The following is a 24353-nucleotide window of genomic DNA, read 5'->3' as shown; positions in this document are numbered from 1 at the left end:
GGTCTGCATTCAGCACCCCATTTGGGCTCTTTGAATTTACTGCCATGCCCTTTGGGATGAAGAATGCCCCAGCCACCTTTCAGCGTACCATAGATCACCTACTGACAGGGTGTCAGGACTTTGCCCAGGCATACCTTGATGACATAGCCATTTTTAGTCAGACATGGGAGGAGCATCTGCAGCATGTGGCCCAGGTGTTGGCACGGATCAGCAAGGCAGGGTTAACAATCAGACCTGACAAATGTCAGATGGGGATGGCAGAGGTGTTGTACCTCGGGCATAGGGTTGGCGGAGGCCATATTCGTCCAGAGCCAGCTAAAATTGAGGCCATCCTGAAATGGCCTCGGCCCACTAACCAAAAACAGGTACGTGCCTTCCTTGGAACAGCAGGGTACTACCGTAAATTTGTGCCCCAGTACAGCACCATTGCCAAACCCCTGACTGACCTAACGACAAAAAAGTACACCCGACAAATTGACTGGAGCCCAGAGTGTGAGCAGGCTTTTTCCCAGCTGAAGGACATTTTGTCCCAATCCCCAGTGTTAGCAGCCCCCGACTTCCGCCGGCGGTTCATTGTGCAAACAGATGCCTCAGGTTGTGGAATAGGAGCTGTCTTGAGCCAAGTAGGGGAGGATGGTTGTGAACACCCAGTTGCCTTTCTCTCCCGAAAACTTCTGGACCGTGAGATAGCCTATGCCACTATTGAAAAGGAGTGCCTGGCCATAGTCTGGGCACTCAAGAAATTGCAGGCATATGTGTACGGGCGCGAGTTCTCAGTGGTAACAGACCACAGTCCCCTTAGTTGGTTACAGCGCACTGCCGGAGACAATGGACGACTGCTGAGATGGAGCTTAGCCCTACAACTATACAATTTCACTATCTCTCACAAAAAGGGCAGAGATCACGGGAACGCAGATGGCCTGTCCCGTCAGCAGGAACCAGACCAAGCGCCGAGCAAGCCCAGGAAATCCCTCGCTACAAATACCCAGGGTACAGGAGAATACCATTACTCTCAGCAAGCTTAAGCCACCCAGGACACCGGGCTTGGAAGTAGAGGGAGGAAATGTGACAACACAGCCGGCGCGTTGTGTCGCACAGTGGTAAAAGACACGCAGCTACGTCCCTAGCCCTGGTCCTACACATGGACTTCACCAATTGCCAATATGTTATTAGTTATATGTTAGGCATTATTGTATTATATTGTATGATATTATTGTTACAAGGGTACAGTTATGTTTTCAATGTATATATATGAATGTATTGGTTATTCTGCTATAGTTTGTAAAATAATGTTTCCCCATGTGACGATCAGATAACCTGTATATTTGCTCTGTCTGGGAAGATACAGCTAGTCTCAGATGTCAGGCCATTCACCCCCCCTCATTCTTCCCCACACAATGGATTCCAGGCCACACAATCAGATTAAGTAAGGTTACTTTAGTTAACATCTATTGTGGCCTAGGGAACATGTCTGGACATGTGAAAGTAGTTCTGTGGGTGTCGCCTTATTGTAGAAAAGACAAAGGGTTTTGATAATAGCAAACAGGGGCGGTGAGAGAGATGTGAGACAGAAGGTGAGAGAGAGGCAGGAGACTGACTAAGAAGTAATGTTCTGTCAAGAGCTCCAGGAGGGAATTGTCGTGTAGAATTGGATCACAGAAGTGTGCTGAACTGTGTTATAACCTATTCTGTTAATAAACCACTGTTGGTTTTTCATCTACCACCGTGACTGAGTGATTTTGAACCCAATATCCTCACACAGGACTAAAAAGCTTATACTTTAAACACACTTGATACACTTTAATATTGAGCCGCAGCAGCCGCTGTAATTAACCTTTCACCCTTAGATTGTTCACAAACCTTACGTACACAAGATCGTACAGTGTACGCACTCTGCGTATGTACGCCGAAAGGGCGTAGTGACTACACAGTTTGCGAACACAGGCCAATACGCTGTTAGCACAATGCAGCAGCCCGAGTGGCTATAAATACACTTTAAACCTTAGCAAGGAAATGGGACACGACACCAATTGTAATTCAAAACTAGGTTGGGGTCTAACCCACCAATGGTTCTTTACTTGCAGGGGGTTACAATATAAACAATACAATACAATAGAAGAATGGCTACAATCAATGGTACATACGTGTTTGGTTTCGCCTGCGCTTCCCAGTCTGGTCCTCAGTCATCAAGGTAGATGACCTTCGGAGTCTGTGTGTGGCCGGGCATGCAGCTGGCTCTTTTATACAATATTCCAAAACCTAACACAATGGATACTGTAATCTCTTTGTCCATTGGACACAGGGATGGTCATTTACAGTACAGGAGAGGTCATAGGTTGGTTTGAATAGGTGGGCGATATCTGTTCCAGGTGCACTTGTAGGTGGTCTCCTCTGGGTTCCCGCCGCATACCAAATGTACAGTAAACACAGTTCTGCTCCTGCGCATAACTATTCGCAGGAGCGTGTGATCTTCTGCAAACCAACACCGGAATATTGCCCTTAAAATACCCTACAGCTGGATACCAAACACCACCTTATAACCTTGTTCTGTCCCCTCCTATCCTGTAAAGGTGAATCCCTTTGTTCTGATACCATTTAAACTATTCTAACTTGCTGGTGTGATGCAGGGAGACTGTGTACATTGTGCACTATTTGGATTAAATATGTAATGTGTTTTTATGGATTTTCCATGCGACTACAAACACTACCGTAAATACTCATACCATGCTCTAATACGCAGGACCGCGGGAGCGACCATACGCAAATTGCGAATATGTGCACGCACGGCAGAATAAGTACGCGCACGGAGGCCATCTGTGTGTAGTTTGTACATGATGTGTGTACTGCAATATTTTTCGACTTCGACACGGGACACAGTGCAGAACCTCTGGTGCACCCTCCCAATGCATTATCTTACACCGGGAGGTGTTTAAATAGCATAAGATGGCCGATATAGACATGTCACAGGTGATTTTTCTCTAAAAAGCTCCAAAATGTGTTAAAAGATGTGGCACAGGTACGTGCAGGTGTTGTATCGATATGAGAGGGGTTTTAGAACTTGCAGATGGCAGCTACAAAGCTTTTACAACTTTTTGCTAATTTGTATAAAAACGCTAGAAAACACTTTTGCAGACTTCTGTCTGTTCCCCAAAATACTGGAAGTAGTTTAATTTTCTGAACAACACTTGTTAACACTTATACATAAAAGTGCAAGAATCATCCATTTGACACCTTTTAAGAACCGCTAATACTTTCCTTACGGCTACTAGTAGTCTTCTGTATGTTCCTGGTATCTCAGTTGCCACTCTTGTGGGGCCCAGGATGGTTTAACCACTTTTTCAAGCAAGTCTGCCGGGTTGTTTTTTGTAGAAAAGTGACACAAGCTTGCTGCAAATTTGCATTTCTAATTGAATCTCACATTTCTCGGATGCAAGGTTCTTAATAAAAAAAATCACTTTTGCAATTTCTTTCCTAATTGAATTGAACCCATAAAGTTAAACTTTATTGGTTGTTTATAGTTTGACACAATGCATGTGTGATATAAAATCAAACCTTGGGCCAGAGGTTCCCAAACGCGGTCCTCAAGGCACCCCAACAGTCCAGTACTTGGGTATATCCATGGCTCAGCACAGATGGTTAAATGGGCTGCCTTGAGGACCGCGCTTGGGAACCTCTGCCTTGGGCACTTCAGTTTTTCTTGATCCAAATCACCCATAATGTCCACTGTAAGTGATGATACGATTTTCTTCACCCCACGCTACACAGTGACACAAATGTCATCAATTTCGATCGAGGGGAGTAGCCGGAGAGGGTGCCTGATCATAATGAGGGGATTATAATCAGGCACTACCCACCACTGTACGATGACAAATTGCATCCTCATCCACCATAGACAACGCATAATGTCGCAAATCATATCGTCAGCCCCACCCTCATCCCCTTCACAACAAAGAGAAGTGGAATCTGGAAGTCTCAATCTATCTTTTTTATGGTTAGTGACCCCCTTGGTTAAAGATGAAGTTGTTTAACTTCACGGTCCTTTAGCCTTAACATTTGTAACATCAGTACCTCAATGTCACACTTATCAGTTTAAGTCCATGTGGTTAAGAAACTTCAAGACATGATATATTCATCTTGGAAGTCAGGTTAAATCATATTTATTTACTTTTTATAGCATGTTTCCTGGAGGTGTGGAGGCAATATAGGAAAGGAAATGAAGGGGTGGATGGGGCTTGGTGACAACATTCGTCATCAGACAGGCAGGGCAGTTACATAAGCTCCACCCATCTCCATATAACAGAGCTATGTGACCCACATGATGCTTACTGAGGTGGGCTGGTCTTCATGAGATAATTGCATAAAGTAACTGCTCTCTGGAAGATCTGCCGACTCTCTCTGGAGCCCGGGATAACTCCCCTTAATTCTGTCAAAGTATCCCACCATGGTTTAAATGACATTCCTACATGGCCCAGTGTGGCCAATAGATTTGGTGGGCATTGTGAACAACATCTGTTGTCTGAAGTTTGTGTGTGTGAACAATATATATATATATATATATATATATATATATATATATATATATATATATATATATATAAAAGTAATATAGGTAATTCCCAAAGTCTTTTACTTTCATATGTGCACAATTTCAAAGTGGATTATCCTATATAATAAAGGCTAACGTGGCTCTTCACCTCTGTGGGGGCTGTTTTGCTGGGTGGTGCTAGACAGAGCAAGTCAAGTATTGCACCATTCAAGCGCGCACATCTGCTGGCAGCGACATTACTGTAATGTTGTTCTGTCATTTTGATGGTCTGGTAAAGTATTATTTGATGGTAAAGTATTATTTCTAAAAGTTTGCCAAAAATACTATGCATTCAGAATATTGCCGTGCCCACAATTATTTTGGCTACTGGTTTTGTTTTTTTAAGTAACAATGTTTGATATCTTTTTTAAGTACCTATGCTAAAAGAGATAGGTCCATTAAACGTTCAGATATGAACTATGAAATAAAAATATATATGAGTGTTATCTGACATTGCATTTCCGCTCTGTTAATAAAAAGTAATGTACTGTATTACTTTACCTTCTTACTGCATTGCAGAGGCTCTTCCTGCACCTTTAGGACCATGTCCTATTGGGATCTCACCTCATGTGTGTCAAAAAGCTGAGAAAGTTGCTGTGACATCAGTGTTGCAGACACTCCCACCAATCCACATACAGTAGTGCATTTTTGCAAAGCAACTGGTGAGATCCCAGTCACAGTCACTTGCTTAAGCTTGCCATACACACAAGTGCAAATCACACAAACCAGCTAACTAAAGGATTAGTTTGAATAATTCTCTCTCAGTGTAGGATACTGGATTAGGCTCATTCACAGCATGAGAAAGGAGGAAAAAAAATGTCTGAATCATTTGGTTTGTCTTTCAAACCTGTCCATTCCACCCGATCATCATTCAGCCAACCTCAGGCTATGAATGGAAATTGCCTCATCATGTACTGTAGTGTATGTGCGTGCTCCAGCTATTGGACAGGCTAGAGAAGCCCAGCCTGCCAATAGGAGGGAAAGGTAGGATGGGGGACATATTTGTGTTAATGCCATTTAATTTATATTATTCAGTCCAGTAATGCAAAAATTGTATTATGTATTAATGTCAAATGGTAACTTTACCTAAAATAAGACTACTGATTTCTGACCATTGCAATTCTGGCTTTACAGTAGTTTCAACACTCTGATTACATTGCAGGCAATGACACCCAGTGTGGCTGAACTTCGCCACCACCAAAATCGCAATTTTTCCCCTTGCACCCTGTAGAAGTGCACAGAAAATGACAGTACATTACAGAGAATATAACAGGGCCCATAGAGGGGGATCAGTACGAGATCCCGCAGGACGGGATCCCGGCGGTTGGAATACCGACACCGGGATCCCGACCAGCACAATCCCGGCAGGGGGGCAAGCGCAACGCAGCCCCTTGCAGGCTCGCTGCGCTCGCCACGCTCGGCACACTAATTTATTCTCCCTCTATGGGTGTCGTGGACACCCACAGAGGGAGAATATGTTGGGATTGTGCCAGTCGGGATCCCGGTGTCGGTATTCCGACCGTAGGGATCCCGTCCGGCGGGATCTTGACCGCATCCCCATAAAGGACCTTCCTGCAAAAGTGACATTAGTGCATACTGTACTTGCAAACTCTCCCAGAATGTCCCGCTTCCCGATAGACCGGTCCATTACACCTTTTTTATTCACACTATTCTTGCCCCGCCCTTTCAGTAAAATTCTATGTATCTCATATTTGACTAGCAGGGGCAGAGGGACAATGCTGCAGTGGCATTATGCATAAGTGCCTTATTTTGGGGGGCTTCTTAGGTTCTATATATTGGACCCAGAAGATATCTCTTATTTCTCTAACGTCCTAAGTGGATGCTGGGGACTCCGTAAGGACCATGGGGAATAGCGGCTCCGCAGGAGACTGGGCACAAAAGTAAAGCTTTAGAACTACCTGGTGTGCACTGGCTCCTCCCCCTATGACCCTCCTCCAAGCCTCAGTTAGATTTTTGTGCCCGAACGAGAAGGGTGCACACTAGGTGGCTCTCCTGAGCTGCTTAGTGAAAAGTTTAGTTTTAGGTTTTTTATTTTCAGTGAGACCTGCTGGCAACAGGCTCACTGCATCGAGGGACTAAGGGGAGAAGAAGCGAACTCACCTGCGTGCAGAGTGGATTGGGCTTCTTAGGCTACTGGACATTAGCTTCAGAGGGACGATCACAGGCCCAGCCATGGATGGGTCCCAGAGCCGCGCCGCCGGCCCCCTTACAGAGCCAGAAGACAGAAGAGGTCCGGAAAATCGGCGGCAGAAGACGTCCTGTCTTCAACAAGGTAGCGCACAGCACTGCAGCTGTGCGCCATTGCTCTCAGCACACTTCACACTCCGGTCACTGAGGGTGCAGGGCGCTGGGGGGGGGCGCCCTGAGACGCAATAAAAACACCTTGGATGGCAAAAAATGCATCACATATAGCTCCTGGGCTATATGGATGCATTTAACCCCTGCCAGAATACATAGAAAAACGGGAGATAAGGCCGCCGATAAGGGGGCGGAGCCTATCTCCTCAGCACACTGGCGCCATTTTCCCTCACAGCTCCGTTGGAGGGAAGCTCCCTGGCTCTCCCCTGCAGTCACTACACTACAGAAAGGGTTAAAAAAGAGAGGGGGGGCACTAATTACGCGCAGTATTAAAGATACAGCAGCTATAAGGGGAAAAACACTTATATAAGGTTATCCCTGTATATATATAGCGCTCTGGTGTGTGCTGGCAAACTCTCCCTCTGTCTCCCCAAAGGGCTAGTGGGGTCCTGTCCTCTATCAGAGCATTCCCTGTGTGTGTGCTGTATGTCGGTACGTTTGTGTCGACATGTATGAGGAGAAAAATGATGTGGAGATGGAGCAGATTGCCTGTAATAGTGATGTCACCCCCTAGGGGGTCGACACCTGAGTGGATGAACTGTTGCAAGGAATTACGTGACAGTGTCAGCTCTGTATAAAAGACAGTGGTTGACATGAGACAGCCGGCTACTCAGCTTGTGCCTGTCCAGACGTCTCATAGGCCGTCAGGGGCTCTAAAGCGCCCGTTACCTCAGATGGCAGATATAGACGCCGACACGGATACTGACTCCAGTGTCGACGGTGAAGAGACAAATGTGACTTCCAGTAGGGCCACACGTTACATGATGGAGGCAATGAAAAATGTTTTACACATTTCTGATAATACGAGTACCACCAAAAAAGGGGTATTATGTTCGGTGAGGAAAAACTACCTGTAGTTTTCCTGAATCTGAGAAATTAAATGAGGTGTGTGATGATGCGTGGGTTTCCCCCGATAACAACTGATAATTTCTAAAATGTTATTGGCATTATATCCTTTCCCGCCAGAGGTTAGGGTGCGTTGGGAAACACCCCCTAGGGTGGATAAAGCGCTCACACGCTTGTAAGGGCTCTACCCTCTCCTGAGATGGCCGCCCTTAAGGATCCTGCTGATAGAAAGCAGAAGGGTATCCTAAAATGTATTTACACACATACTGGTGTTATACTGCGACCAGCAATCGCCTCAGCCTGGATGTGCAGTGCTGGGTTGGCGTGGTCGGATTCCCTGACTGAAAATATTGATACCCTAGATAGGGACAGTATATTTTTGCCTATAGAGCATTTAAAAGATGCATTTCTATATATGCGTGATGCACAGCGGAATATTTGCCGACTGGCATCAAGTCTAAGTGCGTTGTCCATTTCTACCAGTAGAGGGTTATGGACACGACAGTGGTCAGGTGATGCGGATTTCAAACGGCATTTGGAAGTATTGCCTTATTAAGGGGAGGAGTTATTTGGGGTCGGTCTTTCAGACCTGGTGGCCACGGCAACAGCTGGGAAATCCACGTTTGTACCCCAGGTCGCCTCTCAACATGAGAAGACGCCGTATTATCAGGCGCAGTCTTTTCGTGGACAAGCGGGCAAAAGGTTCCTCATTTCTGCCCCGTGACAGAGGGAGAGGAAAAAGGCTACAGAAATCAGCCAGTTCCCAGGAACAGAAACCCTCTCCCGCCTCTGCCAAGCCCTCAGTATGACGCTGGGGCTTTACAAGCAGAATCAGGCACGGTGGGGGGCCCGTCTCAATGAATTTCAGCGCGCAGTGGGCTCACTCGCAAGTAGACCCCTGGATCCTTCAGGTGATATCTCAGGGGTACAAATTGGAATTCGAGACGTCTCCCCCTCGCCGTTTCCTAAAGTCGGCTTTACCGATGTCTCCTTCTGACAGGGAGACAGTTTTGGAAGCCATTCACAAGCTGTATTCCCAGCAGGTGATAATCAAGGTACCCCTCCTGCAACAGGGAACGGGGTATTATTCCACACTGTTGTGGTACCGAAGCCGGACGGCTCGGTGAGACCGATTCTAAATCTAAAATCTTTGAACACTTACATACAGAGGTTCAAATTCAAGATTGAGTCACTCAGAGCAGTGATTGCGAACCTGGAAGAAGGGGACTACATGATGTCTCGGGACATCAAGGATGCTTACCTTCATGTCTAAATTTACCCTTCTCACCAAGGGTACCTCAGGTTTATGGTACAGAACTGTCACTATCAGTTCAGACGCTGCCGTATGGATGGTCCACGGCACCCCGGGTCTTTACCAAGGTAATGGCCGAAATGATGATATTCCTTCGAAGGAAGGGAATTTTAGTTATCCCTTACTTGGACGATTCCCTGATAAGGGTAAGATCCAGGGAACAGTTGGAGGTCGGTGTAGCACTATCTCAGGTAGTGTTGCGGCAGCACGATTGGATTCTCAATATTCCAAAATCGCAGCTGGTTCCGACGACTCGTCTTCTGTTCCTAGGGATGATCCTGGACACAGTCCAGAAAAAGGTGTTTCTCCCGGAGGAGAAAGCCAGGGAGTTATCCGAGCTAGTCAGGAACCTCCTAAAACCGAGCCAAGTCTCAGTGCATCAATGCACAAGGGTTCTGGGTAAAATGGTGGCTTCCTACGAAGCAATCCCATTCGGCAGATTCCACGCAAGAACTTTCCAGTGGGACCTGCTGGACAAATGGTCCGGGTCGCATCTTCAGATGCATCAGCGGATAACCCTGTCACCAAGAACAAGGGTGTCCCTCCTGTGTTGTTTGCAGAGTGCTCATCTTCTAGAGGGCCGCAGATTCGGCATTCAGGACTGGGTCCTGGTGACCACGGATGCCAGCCTGCGAGGCTGGGGAGCAGTCACACAGGGAAGGAATTTCCAGGGCTTATGGTCAAGCCTGGAGACATCACTTCACATAAATATCCTGAAGCTAAGGGCCATTTACAATGCTCTAAGCTTAGCAAGACCTCTGCTTCAAGGTCAGCCGGTGTTGATCCAGTCGGACAACATCACGGCAGTCACCCACGTAAACAGACAGGGTGGCACAAGAAGCAGGAGGGCAATGGCAGAAGCTGCAAGGATTCTTCGCTGGGCGGAAAATCATGTGATAGCACTGTCAGCAATTCCGGGAGTGGACAACTGGGAAGCAGACTTCCTCAGCAGACACGACCTCCACCCGGGAGAGTGGGGACTTCACCCAGAAGTCTTCCACATGATTATAAACCGTTGGGAAAAACTCGACAGGTATTGCGCCAGGTCAAGGGACCCTCAGGCAATAGCTGTAGACGCTCTGGTAACACCGTGGGTGTACCAGTCTGTTAGGCGCCGGGGTCCGCTCGTCGGTGCGGCCCGGCGCCTAGCAACCAGGGACGCCGTGCGCGTACAGCCGCCGGCTCCCTGGCAACGCTAGACGCCGGGCGCACGGAGCCGCACGGACCCTAGCAACGGGGACGCCACTTACGGACTGCGTTTCCCCGTTGCTGGGTTAAATTTAATTAATAGATATCTGTTTTCCTGGCCATGCAGCTTGGCAGCTGTATGGCATCTAATCCAATCAGCCTCCAAACAGCTGATTGGAGGACTCCCTGTTAAATACACTTCCTGGGCTTCTCACAGACGCCGGTAATAGCTTCCTGCATGCTGAATCTGTTTGCTGTGAGTGTTTCCAGTCCTGCTGTATCCGGTCGTTCCTGTTCTCAGTTGTCCTGTACTCGGAAGTCGTCATCTGTTCCTGGAGTCCTGACTGAGCACCTTTTGAACATCCAGTGGTGTTCGTGAGTCACGGCGTAGCCGTGTGTTGCGGCTTGGGCCGCTTTATTATTTGTCATTTATTATTTGTGTTTCGGAGCTTTTGCGGAGGATTCCGCTCCCACAGATCCACTCTGGTATCCAGCGGTGCTGGGTAGGAGTACGGACTAGTGGATTTTGGTTGTCCTTTTCCCTGGCGGGTAACCGCACATACCTCAGGTTTAGTCAGTTAGCTTGTAGCCCCTGGCCTGGTTGTTTAGTCAGAGGGCCCCTTGTTATCACCCTGTCTCGGATTTCCCTTTGTCTCCCATTAAGACCTGAGGGGGCATCGGAGTTGGGCATACATAATCCGCCCTTCAAACGCGGCTGCCATGGGCTCAAGCAACCATAGTCTCGCAGGGGATTTCTGACAACACGGGCGAGACAACGGAGTTAGGGCGCCAGGGGCTACTTTCTATTCCCGCTCCCTTCCCCAGCATTCCGTTCCAGTGCTCCGGTCCTTGCAATAGGACCACCTCAGACCAGAGTGCTGGAATCATAACACAGTCAGTGTATGTGTTCCCTCATCTGCCTCTCATACCCAAGGTACTGAGATTGATAAGATGGAGAGGAGTAAGCACTATATTCGTGGCTCCGGATTGGCCAAGAAGGACTTGGTAACTGGAACTTCAAGAGATGCTCACGGAGGATCCGTGGCCTCTACCTCTAAGAAGGGACCTGCTCCAGCAAGGACCCTGTCTGTTCCAAGACTTACCGCGGCTGCGTTTGACGGCATGGCGGTTGAACGCCGGATCCTGAAGGAAAAAAGGCATTCCGGATGAAGTCATCCCTATCCTGATCAAAGCCAGGAAGGATGTAACCGCAAAACATTATCACCGCATTTGGCGAAAATATGTTGCGTGGTGCGAGGCCCGTAAGGCCCGACGGAGGAAATTCAACTGGGTCGATTCCTACATTTCCTGCAAACAGGAGTGTCCATGGGCCTGAAATTGGGGTCCATTAAGGTTCAAATTTCGGCCCTGTCAATTTTCTTCCAAAAAGAACTAGCTTCAGTCCCTGAAGTTCAGACGTTGTAAAAGGGGTACTGCATATACAGCCTCCTTTTGTGCCTCCAGTGGCACCTTGGGATCTCAATGTAGTTTTTGGGTTCCAAAAGTCACATTGGTTTGAACCACTTATATCTGTGGAGTTAAAATATCTCACATGGAAAGTGGTCATGCTGTTGGCCCTGGCCTGGGCCAGGCGCGTGTCAGAATTGGCGGCTTTATCCTGTAAAAGCCCTTATCTGATTTTCCATTCGGACAGGGCGGAATTGAGGACTCGTCCTCAGTTTCTCCCTAAGGTGGTTTTAGCGTTTCACCTGAACCAACCTATTGTGGTGCCTGCGGCTACTAGGGACTTGGAGGACTCCAAGTTGCTAGACGTTGTCAGGGCCCTGAAAATATATGTTTCCAGGACGGCTGGAGTCAGAAAATCTGACTCGCTGTTTATCCTGTATGCACCCAACAAGCTGGGTGCTCCTGCTTCTAAGCAGACTATTGCTCGTTGGATTTGTAGTACAATTCAGCTTGCACATTCTGTGGCAGGCCTGCCACAGCCAAAAATCTGTAAATGCCCACTCCACAAGGAAGATGGGCTCATCTTGGGCGGTTGCCCGAGGGGTCTCGGCTTTACAACTTTGCCGAGCAGCTACTTGGTCAGGAGCAAATACGTTTGTAAAATTCTACAAAATTGATACCCTGGCTGAGGAGGACCTGGAGTTCTCTCATTTGGTGCTGCAGAGTCATCCGCACTCTCCCGCCCGTTTGGGAGCTTTGGTATAATCCCCATGGTCCTTACGGAGTCCCCAGCATCCACTTAGGACGTTAGAGAAAATAAGAATTTACTTACCGATAATTCTATTTCTCGTAGTCCGTAGTGGATGCTGGGCGCCCATCCCAAGTGCGGATTGTCTGCAATACTGGTACATAGTTATTGTTACCAAAAAATCGGGTTATTGCTGTAGTGAGCCATCTTTTCTAGAGGCTCCTCTGTTATCATGCTGTTAACTGGGTTTAGATCACGAGTTGTACGGTGTGATTGGTGTGGCTGGTATGAGTCTTACCCGGGATTCAAAATCCTTCCTTATTGTGTACGCTCGTCCGGGCACAGTATCCTAACTGAGGCTTGGAGGAGGGTCATGGGGGGAGGAGCCAGTGCACACCAGGTAGTTCTAAAGCTTTACTTTTGTGCCCAGTCTCCTGCGGAGCCGCTATTCCCCATGGTCCTTACGGAGTCCCCAGCATCCACTACGGACTACGAGAAATAGAATTATCGGTAAGTAAATTCTTATTTTTTACTGACAACCCACTGTATAGTACAGTCCTTCCATTTCTGCATATTAAGAGAAATTATTCCTGTACATATTTTTATAAGATTTTCTACATCAGGGGTGGGGAACCTACGGCCCGCGAAGCCGTTTGGAATGGCCCACCAGCTTGTGTCAGTGAGACACGCTGCCGCTCAGTCCGGCGGCAGCGTGTCTCAGCTGTCGGAACAGGGAGGAGAGCGCGGCTGTCGGGTGAGAGCGGCGGCGTGTAGTACTTCAAACCAGCCGCCGGTCCGTGAGCCAATCAGAGCTCGCGGACCGGCTGCCAATCAGGAGCCGCGGCTGCCGGTCCGCGAGCTCTGATTGGCTCTCGAACCGGCGGCTGGTTTCAAGTCCTACACGCCGCCGCCCAACATATCCGCGCTCTCCTCCGTGTCCCGCCGAAAGGAGCTTGGTAAGCAGCACAGAGGGGAGGGGGGAGGGCATCTGTATACCTGGCACTGTGGGGGCATCTGTATACCTGGCACTGTGGGGGCATCTGTATACCTGGCACTGTGGGGGCATCTGTATACCTGGCACTGTGGGGGCATCTGTATACCTCGCACTGTGGGGGCATCTGTTTACCTGGCACTGTGGGGGCATCTGTATACTTGGCACTGTGGGGACATCTGTATACCTGGCACTGTGAGGGGCATTTGTATACCTGGCACTGTGGGGGGCATTTGTATACCTGGCACTGTGGGGGCATTTGTATACCTGGCACTGTGGGGGGCATTTGTATACCTGGCACTGTGGGGGACATTTGTATACCTGGCACTGTGGGGGCATCTGTATACCTGGCACTGTGGGGGCATCTGTATACCTGGCACTGTGGGGGCATTTGTATACTTGGCACTGTGGGGACATCTGTATACCTGGCACTGTGAGGGGCATTTGTATAACTGGCACTGTGGGGACATCTGTATACCTGGCACTGTGAGGGGCATTTATATACCTGGCACTGTGGGGGCATCTGTATACCTGGCACTGTGGGGGCATCTGTATACCTGGCACTGTGAGGGGCATTTGTATACCTGGCACTGTGGGGGCATCTGTATACCTGGCACTGTGAGGGGCATTTGTATACCTGGCACTGTGGGGGCATTTGTATACCTGGCACTGTGGGGGCAATTGTGGATCTGGCACCGCACTATTGGGGGCATATGTGTATCACGTCCCATTTTAACTGGCCACACCCATTTTTTTGCACGTGCGCGCCTCCGGCGCGCGCACACAGTACCTCTAAGGGGCAGACCTACTGGGGGGCAGGGTAATTTTTTAAGTTGAGAATTTTTGTATGGCCCCCGAAGGATTTTATAAATATCCAAATGGCCCTCGGTAGAAAAAAGGTTCCCCACCCCTGTTCTACATAGTAATTGTATTGCTTCATTTAAGTGGATCATGTTCCTTGTTAATCCATTGATAGGCATCTTTTAACCACTTAACTGACATTTTTTTTTCTTCAAAAACCTCTCAGATTGACATTTTTTTATGAGTTAATTATGTGAAGAACATGTATTTAAACTTATCCAAAATTATTTTATTTCTAAAAAATAAAAATTTGTCCCCTCCCAAAGAAAACACCAAACAAACATCGGTTAGCAACATCAGAAACATTGCAACTATCATTTCAACAGCCGGAACACCCACCATGTATACAATCGGGGGGACGGGGTTAGTTTACATTTCCCCAGCGGCTGCTATTGGGGGGTCATTCCGAGTTGATTGCTAGCTGCCGTTGTTCGCAGCGCAGCGATCAGGCTAAAAATCGGCATTTATGCGCATGCACCGCAATGCGCACGCGCGACGCATGGGTGCAAAGTCCTTTGTGGTTTTGCACAGATTCTAGCAAAGCTTTCAGTCACACGGCACAACGCAGGAAGATTGACATGAAGTGGGCGTTTCTGGGTGGCAACCAACCGTTTTTAGGGAGTGCTTAGGAAAACGCAGGCATGGCTGGGAAAACGCTGGGCGGGTGTGTGATGTCACAAGCCGTCCCACCGTCGTTAGAATCAACACACACGAAGAGTAACTACAGGGCTAGTCTTGTTTTACACAACAGGATTTTGCAGGTGCTCTGCTGCACAAGCGTTCGCACTTCTGCAAAGCGAAAATACACACCCCAGTGGGCGGTGGCAATGCGTTTGCACGGCTGCTAAAAACTGCTAGTGAGCGATCAACTCGGAATGACCTCCCTTGTCTTCAGCTGCTGGGTGGGAAGGTCCTTCCCGTCTCTGAGAGTGGCAGCAGCAGGAAGTTTTCTCTTCCCTGCAGCTGCACACACTGTCTATCTGACTTGTCACATCCTGTGCGACCAGATCAGATAAGGCGCTTGCCAGTGTGGTACATATGATACGACCGTGCCAGGCAAATCAGCCCAAAAACGATGTTGATGTTCTTACATCACTCATGCTAAAATGTCCCCACATGCTACTCAGATCTTCCACTTGCCACTCAGACCACCTTGCATACACAGGCTAATCTAGTAAGATAATTGTATTGATGGCAACCTAAATGGTGTAGCTTTAGTCCATAGCCTGTGGAGAATGTACCTACCTCTCATGTGCTGTGTAACCACACTGCATTGATAATGGAAGGTCACATGATGCAAAGGCTGGCCACTCCCATTCAGTCTTATTCTCTGCTTTCTGATGTAAAAGTATAGAATAAGCCAGGGCGTGGGCGCAGATCTGGGAGCCACACGTGATACAGATAGTACAGCATACGGAATGCTTACATGCCCCTGTTTAGTTTCCCTTCAATCTATTCTGAAAAGTTGGCAACTACAGTATACGTGTGTTGAACATAATCCAGTATATACCTTAATGTTATGTTTTTCACTGCAGACTCCTTCTGTATAGCCGTGGCTTTAACAGCAATTTGCATTCTGAAGTCTTCTGCTAATTATTTCTAAAAGGAAAAGTAATTATCATTTTCGCTGCGTCAGTGTTGCAGGTCCTGTAAATGATTGTTTACTGGCTTAGATAAAAGCTACAACACGTCAGGGGTAAGTATATATACATGAGATAAAGGGAGTACAGGTACTGTACAGTTCTCCATGCATCTGCGTTATGCTGTCTGACATATCTGCTAGCAGCCCAAGTTGGCCAGGAAGAACATCCCACTCCTGTCTCTGCACATTTTACAACCTGTGATGGGAACCATATGATCATGTTTTTGTCTCTTTACTAGAAGTGGGAAGAGTGAATCGTTCCAGAGGAGCCCGTGCCAGACGCAGATTTTCGAGGCTGGCTGTGTTTCAGTGCTTCCACCTCCATGTTTAGATGATGCCACAAAAGGCTATTAACAAATTCAGTGCCAGTATCCCTGCAATGTGCAAAATATAGATCTCTGCGTCATTAAATGTCTTACTGTAATACACCAGAGAGCACATTATCACATGCAGCAATTACAGGAGACCCACATTATCACATGCAGCAATAACAGAACCACATTATCACATGCAGCAATAACAGGAGAACCACATTATCGCATGCAGCAATAACGGGAGACCCACATTATCACATGCAGCAATTACAGGAGACCCACATTATCGCATGCAGCAATAACAGGAGAACCACATTATCGCATGCAGCAATAACGGGAGACCCACATTATCACATGCAGCAATTACAGGAGACCCACATTATCGCATGCAGCAATAACAGGAGACCCACATTATCACATGCAGCAATTACAGGAGACCCACATTATCGCATGCAGCAATAACAGGAGACCCACATTATCGCATGCAGCAATAACAGGAGACCCACATTATCACATGCTGCAATAACAGGAGACCCACATTATCACATGCAGCAATAACAGGAGACCCACATTATCGCATGCAACAATTACAGGAGACCCACATTATCATATGCAGCAATAACGGGAGACCCACATTATCGCATGCAGCAATTACAGGAGACCCACATTATGGCATGCAGCAATAACGGGAGACCCACATTATCACATGCAGCAATAACGGGATACCCACATTATCGCATGCTGCAATTACAGGAGACCCACATTATCACATGCAGCAATAACGGGAGACCCACATTATCACATGCAGCAATAACGGGAGACCCACATTATCGCATGCAGCAATAACGGGAGACCCACATTATCACATGCAGCAATTACAGGAGATCCACATTATGGCATGCAGCAATAACAGGAGACCCACATTATCACATGCAGCAATAACAGGAGACCCACATTATCGCATGCAGCAATAACAGGAGATCCACATTATCGCATGCAGCAATAACGGGAGACCCACATTATTGCATGCAGCAATAACAGGAGACCCACATTATCGCATGCAGCAATAACGGGAAAACCACATTATCGCATGCAGCAATAACAGGAGACCCATATTATCACATGCAGCAATAACAGGAGACCCACATTATCGCATGCAGCAATAACAGGAGACCCACATTATCGCATGCAGCAATAACGGGAGAACCACATTATCGCATGCAGCAATAACGGGAGACCCACATTATCGCATGTAGCAATAACAGGAGACCCACATTATCGCATGCAGCCATAATAGGAGACCCACATTATCACATGCAGCAATAACGGGAGAACCACATTATCGCATGCAGCAATTACAGGAGACCCACATTATCGCATGCAGCAATAATGGGAGACCCACCTTATCGCATGCAGCAATAACATGAGACCCACATTATCTCATGCAGCAATAACAGGAGACCCACATTATCACATGCAGCAAAAACAGGAGACCCACATTATCACATGCAGCAATAACAGGAGACCCACATTATCACATGCAGCAAAAACAGGAGACCCACATTATCTCATGCAGCAATAACAGGAGACCCACATTATCACACGCAGCAATAACAGGAGACCCACATTATCACATGCAGCAAAAACAGGAGACCCACATTATCACATGCAGCAATAATAGGAGACCCACATTATCGCATGCAACAATTACAGGAGACCCACATTATCACATGCAGCAATAACGGGAGAACCACATTATCGCATGCAGCAATTACAGGAGACCCACATTATCGCATGCAGCAATAATGGGAGACCCACCAAGTCGCATGCAGCAATAACATGAGACCCACATTATCACATGCAGCAATAACAGGAGACCCACATTATCACATGCAGCAATAACAGGAGACCCACATTATCACATGCAGCAATAACAGGAGACCCACATTATCACATGCAGCAATAACAGGAGACCGACATTATCGCATGCAGCAATACAGTTATTAGTAGACTTTACAAAACATTGCCTAATTACAATACAAAAATGATTACTTTATATGATGGTCAGATCCACTAATGTATACCTCTCTTCTGTAGTCATATCCTCTCTACATAGGACTGAATAGATGGCACGTTTCTGTAACCGCTATAGGCAGGCAATAACCTGTAACCAGCATCCTCCCCTGTGGGACACTTTATGCAGCAGTATATATTGTAGCATAGTGTGTGCCATTCAGTCATCAGCAATTGCCGTATTACTGCGGGCAGTAGTGTGACTTCATATGGCAATGCACTGGTGCCAGGTATTTGCTACATTCTCTGTCCCCAGTGTTCCTTGCAAGGTATGCAGTCACATTATTGATGTTCCCAATGTTAAATGGTTCTGAATGTCAACAACTTAATTCATAATATTGATATGCAACATGTCGATATTGACAAAATGTTTTCATTATGCATGTCTATATTATGTACATATATGCTTAGAGTAAAATAATACTGCCGACATTCCCTCTGTCAACTTGCATCATATCGACATTGTCAGTGTCTACATTGTAAATGTCGAACTTTTATACTACACTTGTTTAACATATCTAGATACATAGTGTATATGGTTCATATTATTCTTTTTTACTTTTGTATATTTTCCTACCACTACTGTTCCCACTGTCCTATCTTGCACATACAGACGTGCTGCATTGCTACAGTATTATAAACATTTCTTTACCTAATACAGAGGTGTCCTCATACACTATTGCAGCAGTCCCATACCACTTGCCTTGCGCCAAACATTTCTTTTGCTTAAATGTACGTCTTAATAAATGAAACAAAACCACTGAACAAGATTATCACCGTTGTATATTTGTGGGCTACTGAGCCTGAATCTGTGTCTGAGGTGCTACAACGAATTCCTGCGTGGTTCTAGTCACAGCCCTGCGTCTCTGGAACAGATTGAGTGATGTTTCTGTCGGTGCACTACACTGCTCAGCGCGGCTCACTCACGCTGGGCATCTTTAAGATTGGTATATGAGGGCACATCTGTACCAGCATAATCCGCAACATTGTACAATGTAATGATGCAGGATTAAAACAAGATTGAGTAAACGTAATCAATAGGCAAATAGGAGTTTAATAGAAGAATGTATCTGCTGTCATATATTCTATGTATGTTTACCATGCGGCATACTGCATATTGGTAGAGCTAAACAGCAATGTGAAATGTGTTTAGTGGGCTACAAAATATAATCCAGTCACACAGCAGTGCTGGGTTTGGAATCAAAGGGCTGTTTGAGTAGGAAGGGAGAATAAAAGTAAGTTTTGCTTGAATTGTGTAAAGTGGGTGGTAATGGGGTAGAATAGCCTAGTGTTTGGGGAAGTGCTGTTCCCATTGTCCTTTGCTACCAGCACTATTCCAGTGTTCTGCTGCTGTTCCCATCGCTGTCTGCAGCTTGTACAGTGCTTTATAAACATTCTTTGCTATACGTTGAAAACTCCCTTCTGCAAATAGTCAGTGAGAAAGCAAATAGAAGGGGAGAACAAATCACCAAATAACTGTGCTTTATGATTTCCTTGTTCACTATTCTTCTTCCTCTTCTCTTTAAGTCTAATTTAACCATTTCATCTTTGAAAAAGGATTTATGCACACATTGAAAAGGCTCCCACATTCTGCTTTGTCATTCATCATAAATATGGGGCTATATTAATTATTTCTCCTCCATCTCTTCGGTGAATTCAATTCTCAAATTTTAAATCTAATATTTTTGTGTTGTACATGCAGAGGCTCAATAAGAGGGGATGCATTTGCGTCAAAAGGGCAACTGGCACCAGCAAGCCCTGACAGCCCCACAGTGTTAATATGTGTTTGCTTTTTAATCATTGCAAAGTTTCATTAGATGTGCTTAGTACATACTTGCCTACTTTTGAAAAAGCATTTCGGGAAGATTGTGAAACTAACACCTATAAGTGCGGGCGCATACTGCTACGTCAGAGAGGCGTGTAATGAAAATGACTTACATCCTAATGTAAATGAGCCCCAAAGTTAGTAAGATCTATTTGTTGAAGAAAAGACACTGATATTTTGCAGGATTTGTTCATGTATTGTATTCTACAAGAGGTTCCATATACTGTAAGTGGCCATGAGAAACCTTATATAAAATGCATGTAGCCATAGGGATCATTGTGCCTTATAGCCAATGCAGGGAAATGGTACTGATGAGCCTATTTGAATGTCTGTATCTCTGATTTCTTTTTTCCCCCAAGAATGTAACAGCTGCATAATGGGGATAAGGTGCAATGAGGGAGATTGCTGGACTGTTCAGGGAGTGAGGGAGATTGCTGCTATTTCAGGGAGTCTCCTGCAGAATGAGGGAGGGTAGGCAACTATGGGTTAGTACTGTATATTTGTACACTGTAAAGTTGCCTGCATACCAACTGGATGTGTTCGGCATCCCAGCGGTCTGGATGCAGGCGGTGATGTGCTGAAGCCGGCATCCCGACACCAATCAGGAGGCTGGCACTTTACATATATATTGACGGTAGCAAATGACAGCCTAGATGCATAATATTCGCTAGAAGAGTTTAACATCAAAAACTGAGACTCCTACATGCCTCTGTGGCTGTATGTCTTCACATAGGTATTAAAGCAAACAGTGGCATTTACTTGATGGAATGACTTGCAATTGAATGCATGTATTGTGGGTTTAATTGGCTACAGTATAAATACCATATTGGCATAGCTGACTGCCATGTACATATTGTTTTTATGCTGTTATGTTTGTGCTATGCCATACCTCCCAACTGTCCCGATTTTCGCGGGACAGTCCCGTTTTTTGGGGGCTGTCCCACTCGCGGGCCGCAGTGTCCCGCGGTGGGGGGGTCAGTTGGGAGGCTCTGTCAATCGCTGCTCTGCTTAGCAGAGCAGCGGTGAATAGACGCTGTGCGCATGCGCACAGCGTCTATTCAGTGGAGTCAGAGGGAGAGGGAGCATGCCAGCGGCTCACAGAGCGCTGGGCATGCCCCCTCAGTGACGAAAACGGGGCGTGGCTCGCGATCGCGGGTCCTCCCGCGAAGCCATGCCCCCTTTTCACAGGTCACACCCCTTGTTCGGGAGCGCGCGTGGCTTAGCCACGCAAGTGTCCCGCTCCACAGTACAGTAAAGTTGCGAGGTATGGCTATGCTATTTCATGCACTTTGTATGGTGCTGTGCACTCCTAGTGGTGACCAATAAATAAAGTATACAATAATCTGCTACAGCTATAAGTAGTGCAGAGAACACAGATGTTCCTTTCTGCATGCAGATTCTGTTTCATGGCTATGAGACTTTGGCCGGACAGTTGCAGATGATCTAGGTGGACAATTGGCTTGCTATTCGCAGCAGGCGGTGGATCATGTTGGAGCCCTAGAAAAATCACGTTATGCTTTCCAGGTGTCATATGTTACTTATTACTGATATGTCAGTTTCCATTTTAATACAGCAGGAAAAGATCGTCCCACCACGGCCTCCTCCACCGCGGATCCAGCGCTCCAGCGTGCCAGTGAGTAGAGTTTGCGAGTCTGTACTCTCACTTTTATAACTCTCCCTGACTCGCTCTTTGTAGCTCTAATAAACTTCCTTAGTTGGGTCTGTCTTACCCTGAATGAGCAAAACTGACAGCCGCACGTTATAATCCTTCTTTTGGTAAAGTTTTGAAACTTGCATTTCTCCAAGCTTGGCATACCTCTGGCCTGTACACGTTCTGTCTCTTTTCGAGTTATGCTGTCCCTTCTCAGTAGCTATAGTGGCTTACTGTTACCCATACTCCTTAAGGGCCCCATACACTACAACAATATGTCTGAGGCTGAAGTGAGAGGCGATTTCCCTTGAACTCTCCCGGGAGCTCCCCGAGAGTGGTTCTATACGATTCAATACGATTTGGTACATTTTGCATGATACATCGTATGCGATCCCAGCCATGCCTGCGGGAACCGACATATCACGAGTGCAGCACTAACGATCTAGGGGAGCAAATCCGACCCTCACGGGGACACACATCGGATCGGAAACGCATCCAAAATGCCCGATTTCACCCGATATATCGTTCTGAATGCCCGAAATCGGGCATTATCGTTCTAGTGTATGGGGCCCTTTAGTCTTGTTTTTCTGCTGACGTTCGCAATGAAAGAATTGTCGTCCATAGACAGGATGCACTACAATGTCATTGAAGAGGTTTCAGTTACAGATCTGTTCACATGCATCTATCCTCAAATTGCACCAAATAGCTCTCAATTAGCATGCCATAGACTTAGCTGCACCTAAACACTAATCTTAAGTACCTAGTACAGTAATAGAGCACTAAGAGGAAAAATTGGGGAAATAGTGCATAAAATATTGCCATATTTTACACAGAAGGGTAGATGTACAGTACGAGGACACATTTCACACAGAAGGGTAGATGTACAGTACCAGGACACATTTCACACAGAAGGGTAGATGTACAGTACGAGGACACATTCCACACAGAAGGGTAGATGTACAGTACGAGGACACATTTCACACAGAAGGGTAGATGTACAGTATGAGGACACATTCCACACAGAAGGGTAGATGTACAGTACGAGGACACATTTCACACAGAAGGGTAGATGTACAGTACGAGGACACATTCCACACAGAAGGGTAGATGTACAGTACGAGGACACATTTCACACAGAAGGGTAGATGTACAGTATGAGGACACATTCCACACAGAAGGGTAGATGTACAGTACGAGGACACATTTCACACAGAAGGGTAGATGTACAGTTTGAGGACACATTTCACACAGAAGGGTAGATGTACAGTACGAGGACACATTTCACACAGAAGGGTAGATGTACAGTATGAGGACACATTCCACACAGAAGGGTAGATGTACAGTACGAGGACACATTTCACACAGAAGGGTAGATGTACAGTTTGAGGACACATTTCACACAGAAGGGTAGATGTACAGAACGAGGACACATTCCACACAGAAGGGTAGATGTACAGTACGAGGACACATTTCACACAGAAGGGTAGATGTACAGTACGAGGACACATTTCACACAGAAGGGTAGATGTACAGTACCAGGACACATTTCACACAGAAGGGTAGATGTACAGTATTAGGACACATTCCACACAGAAGGGTAGATGTACAGTACGAGGACACATTTCACACAGAAGGGTAGATGTACAGTACCAGGACACATTTCACACAGAAGGGTAGATGTACAGTACGAGGACACATTCCACACAGAAGGGTAGATGTACAGTACGAGGACACATTTCACACAGAAGGGTAGATGTACAGTATGAGGACACATTCCACACAGAAGGGTAGATGTACAGTACGAGGACACATTTCACACAGAAGGGTAGATGTACAGTTTGAGGACACATTTCACACAGAAGGGTAGATGTACAGTACGAGGACACATTCCACACAGAAGGGTAGATGTACAGTTTGAGGACACATTTCACACAGAAGGGTACATGTACAGTACGAGGACACATTCCACACAGAAGGGTAGATGTACAGTACCAGGACACATTTCTCACAGAAGGGTAGATGTACAGTACCAGGACACTTCTGTAGAATGGGAACTGATAAGTCTTTTTTTATTTTTAATACGGGGTGGTTATCAGATATGTTTGGACAAAGCAGGGGCTTAGCATCACTTGTTTCTTGTAAGAAGCTGCAATGGACAGTTTTGAATAGAGAAATTATTCTGAACTATAACATACTTAAAATATATATATTATTTACCATAGTAGTTGTTACTTTAGTATAAAGCAACAACTAAGGAGCGCATTTAGGATAAAAAAAATGTCAATTTTAATCACATGTAAAAGGTTATAGTATCACATTAAATGTAAATAGTTATAAAAGAATCAATATCATAAAACAAGCAGTAGCAATGGTTGGGCTAAAATAATAAAGTAACAACTGCTATGGTTTATAGATCTGACACCCAGATTGTTGTATAGGAGCTGCTAATTTTGTAATCAGTTAAGGTGACAATGCTGTTAGATTTTTAATACAGAATTACACACAAAAGTGCGCCCGACCCATTATCATTT

At 46.3% G+C, this 24353-nt stretch overlaps 1 protein-coding gene across 4 annotated transcripts in view; it reads left to right on the top strand.

Moving 5' to 3' along the window:
• Positions 1 to 24353, top strand: part of DENND1A (DENN domain containing 1A) — a 1299692-nt gene that overhangs the window by 1201501 nt on the left and 73838 nt on the right. For 2 of the 4 annotated variants that reach the window (XM_063936848.1, XM_063936850.1), the window contains exon 20: positions 21745 to 21804. The exons of the other annotated variants lie outside the window; for them this stretch is intronic. In XM_063936848.1, coding sequence (XP_063792918.1) covers positions 21745 to 21804 — 60 coding nt within the window. The remainder of the gene's footprint in view (positions 1 to 21744; positions 21805 to 24353) is intronic. 4 annotated transcript variants of the gene reach the window in all.

The sequence above is a fragment of the Pseudophryne corroboree genome, chromosome 8, assembly GCF_028390025.1.
Source record: "Pseudophryne corroboree isolate aPseCor3 chromosome 8, aPseCor3.hap2, whole genome shotgun sequence".
NCBI lineage: Eukaryota > Metazoa > Chordata > Amphibia > Anura > Myobatrachidae > Pseudophryne > Pseudophryne corroboree.
The sequence above is the reverse complement of the archived record's forward strand: the minus strand, read 5'-3'. Positions and strand labels throughout refer to the sequence as shown.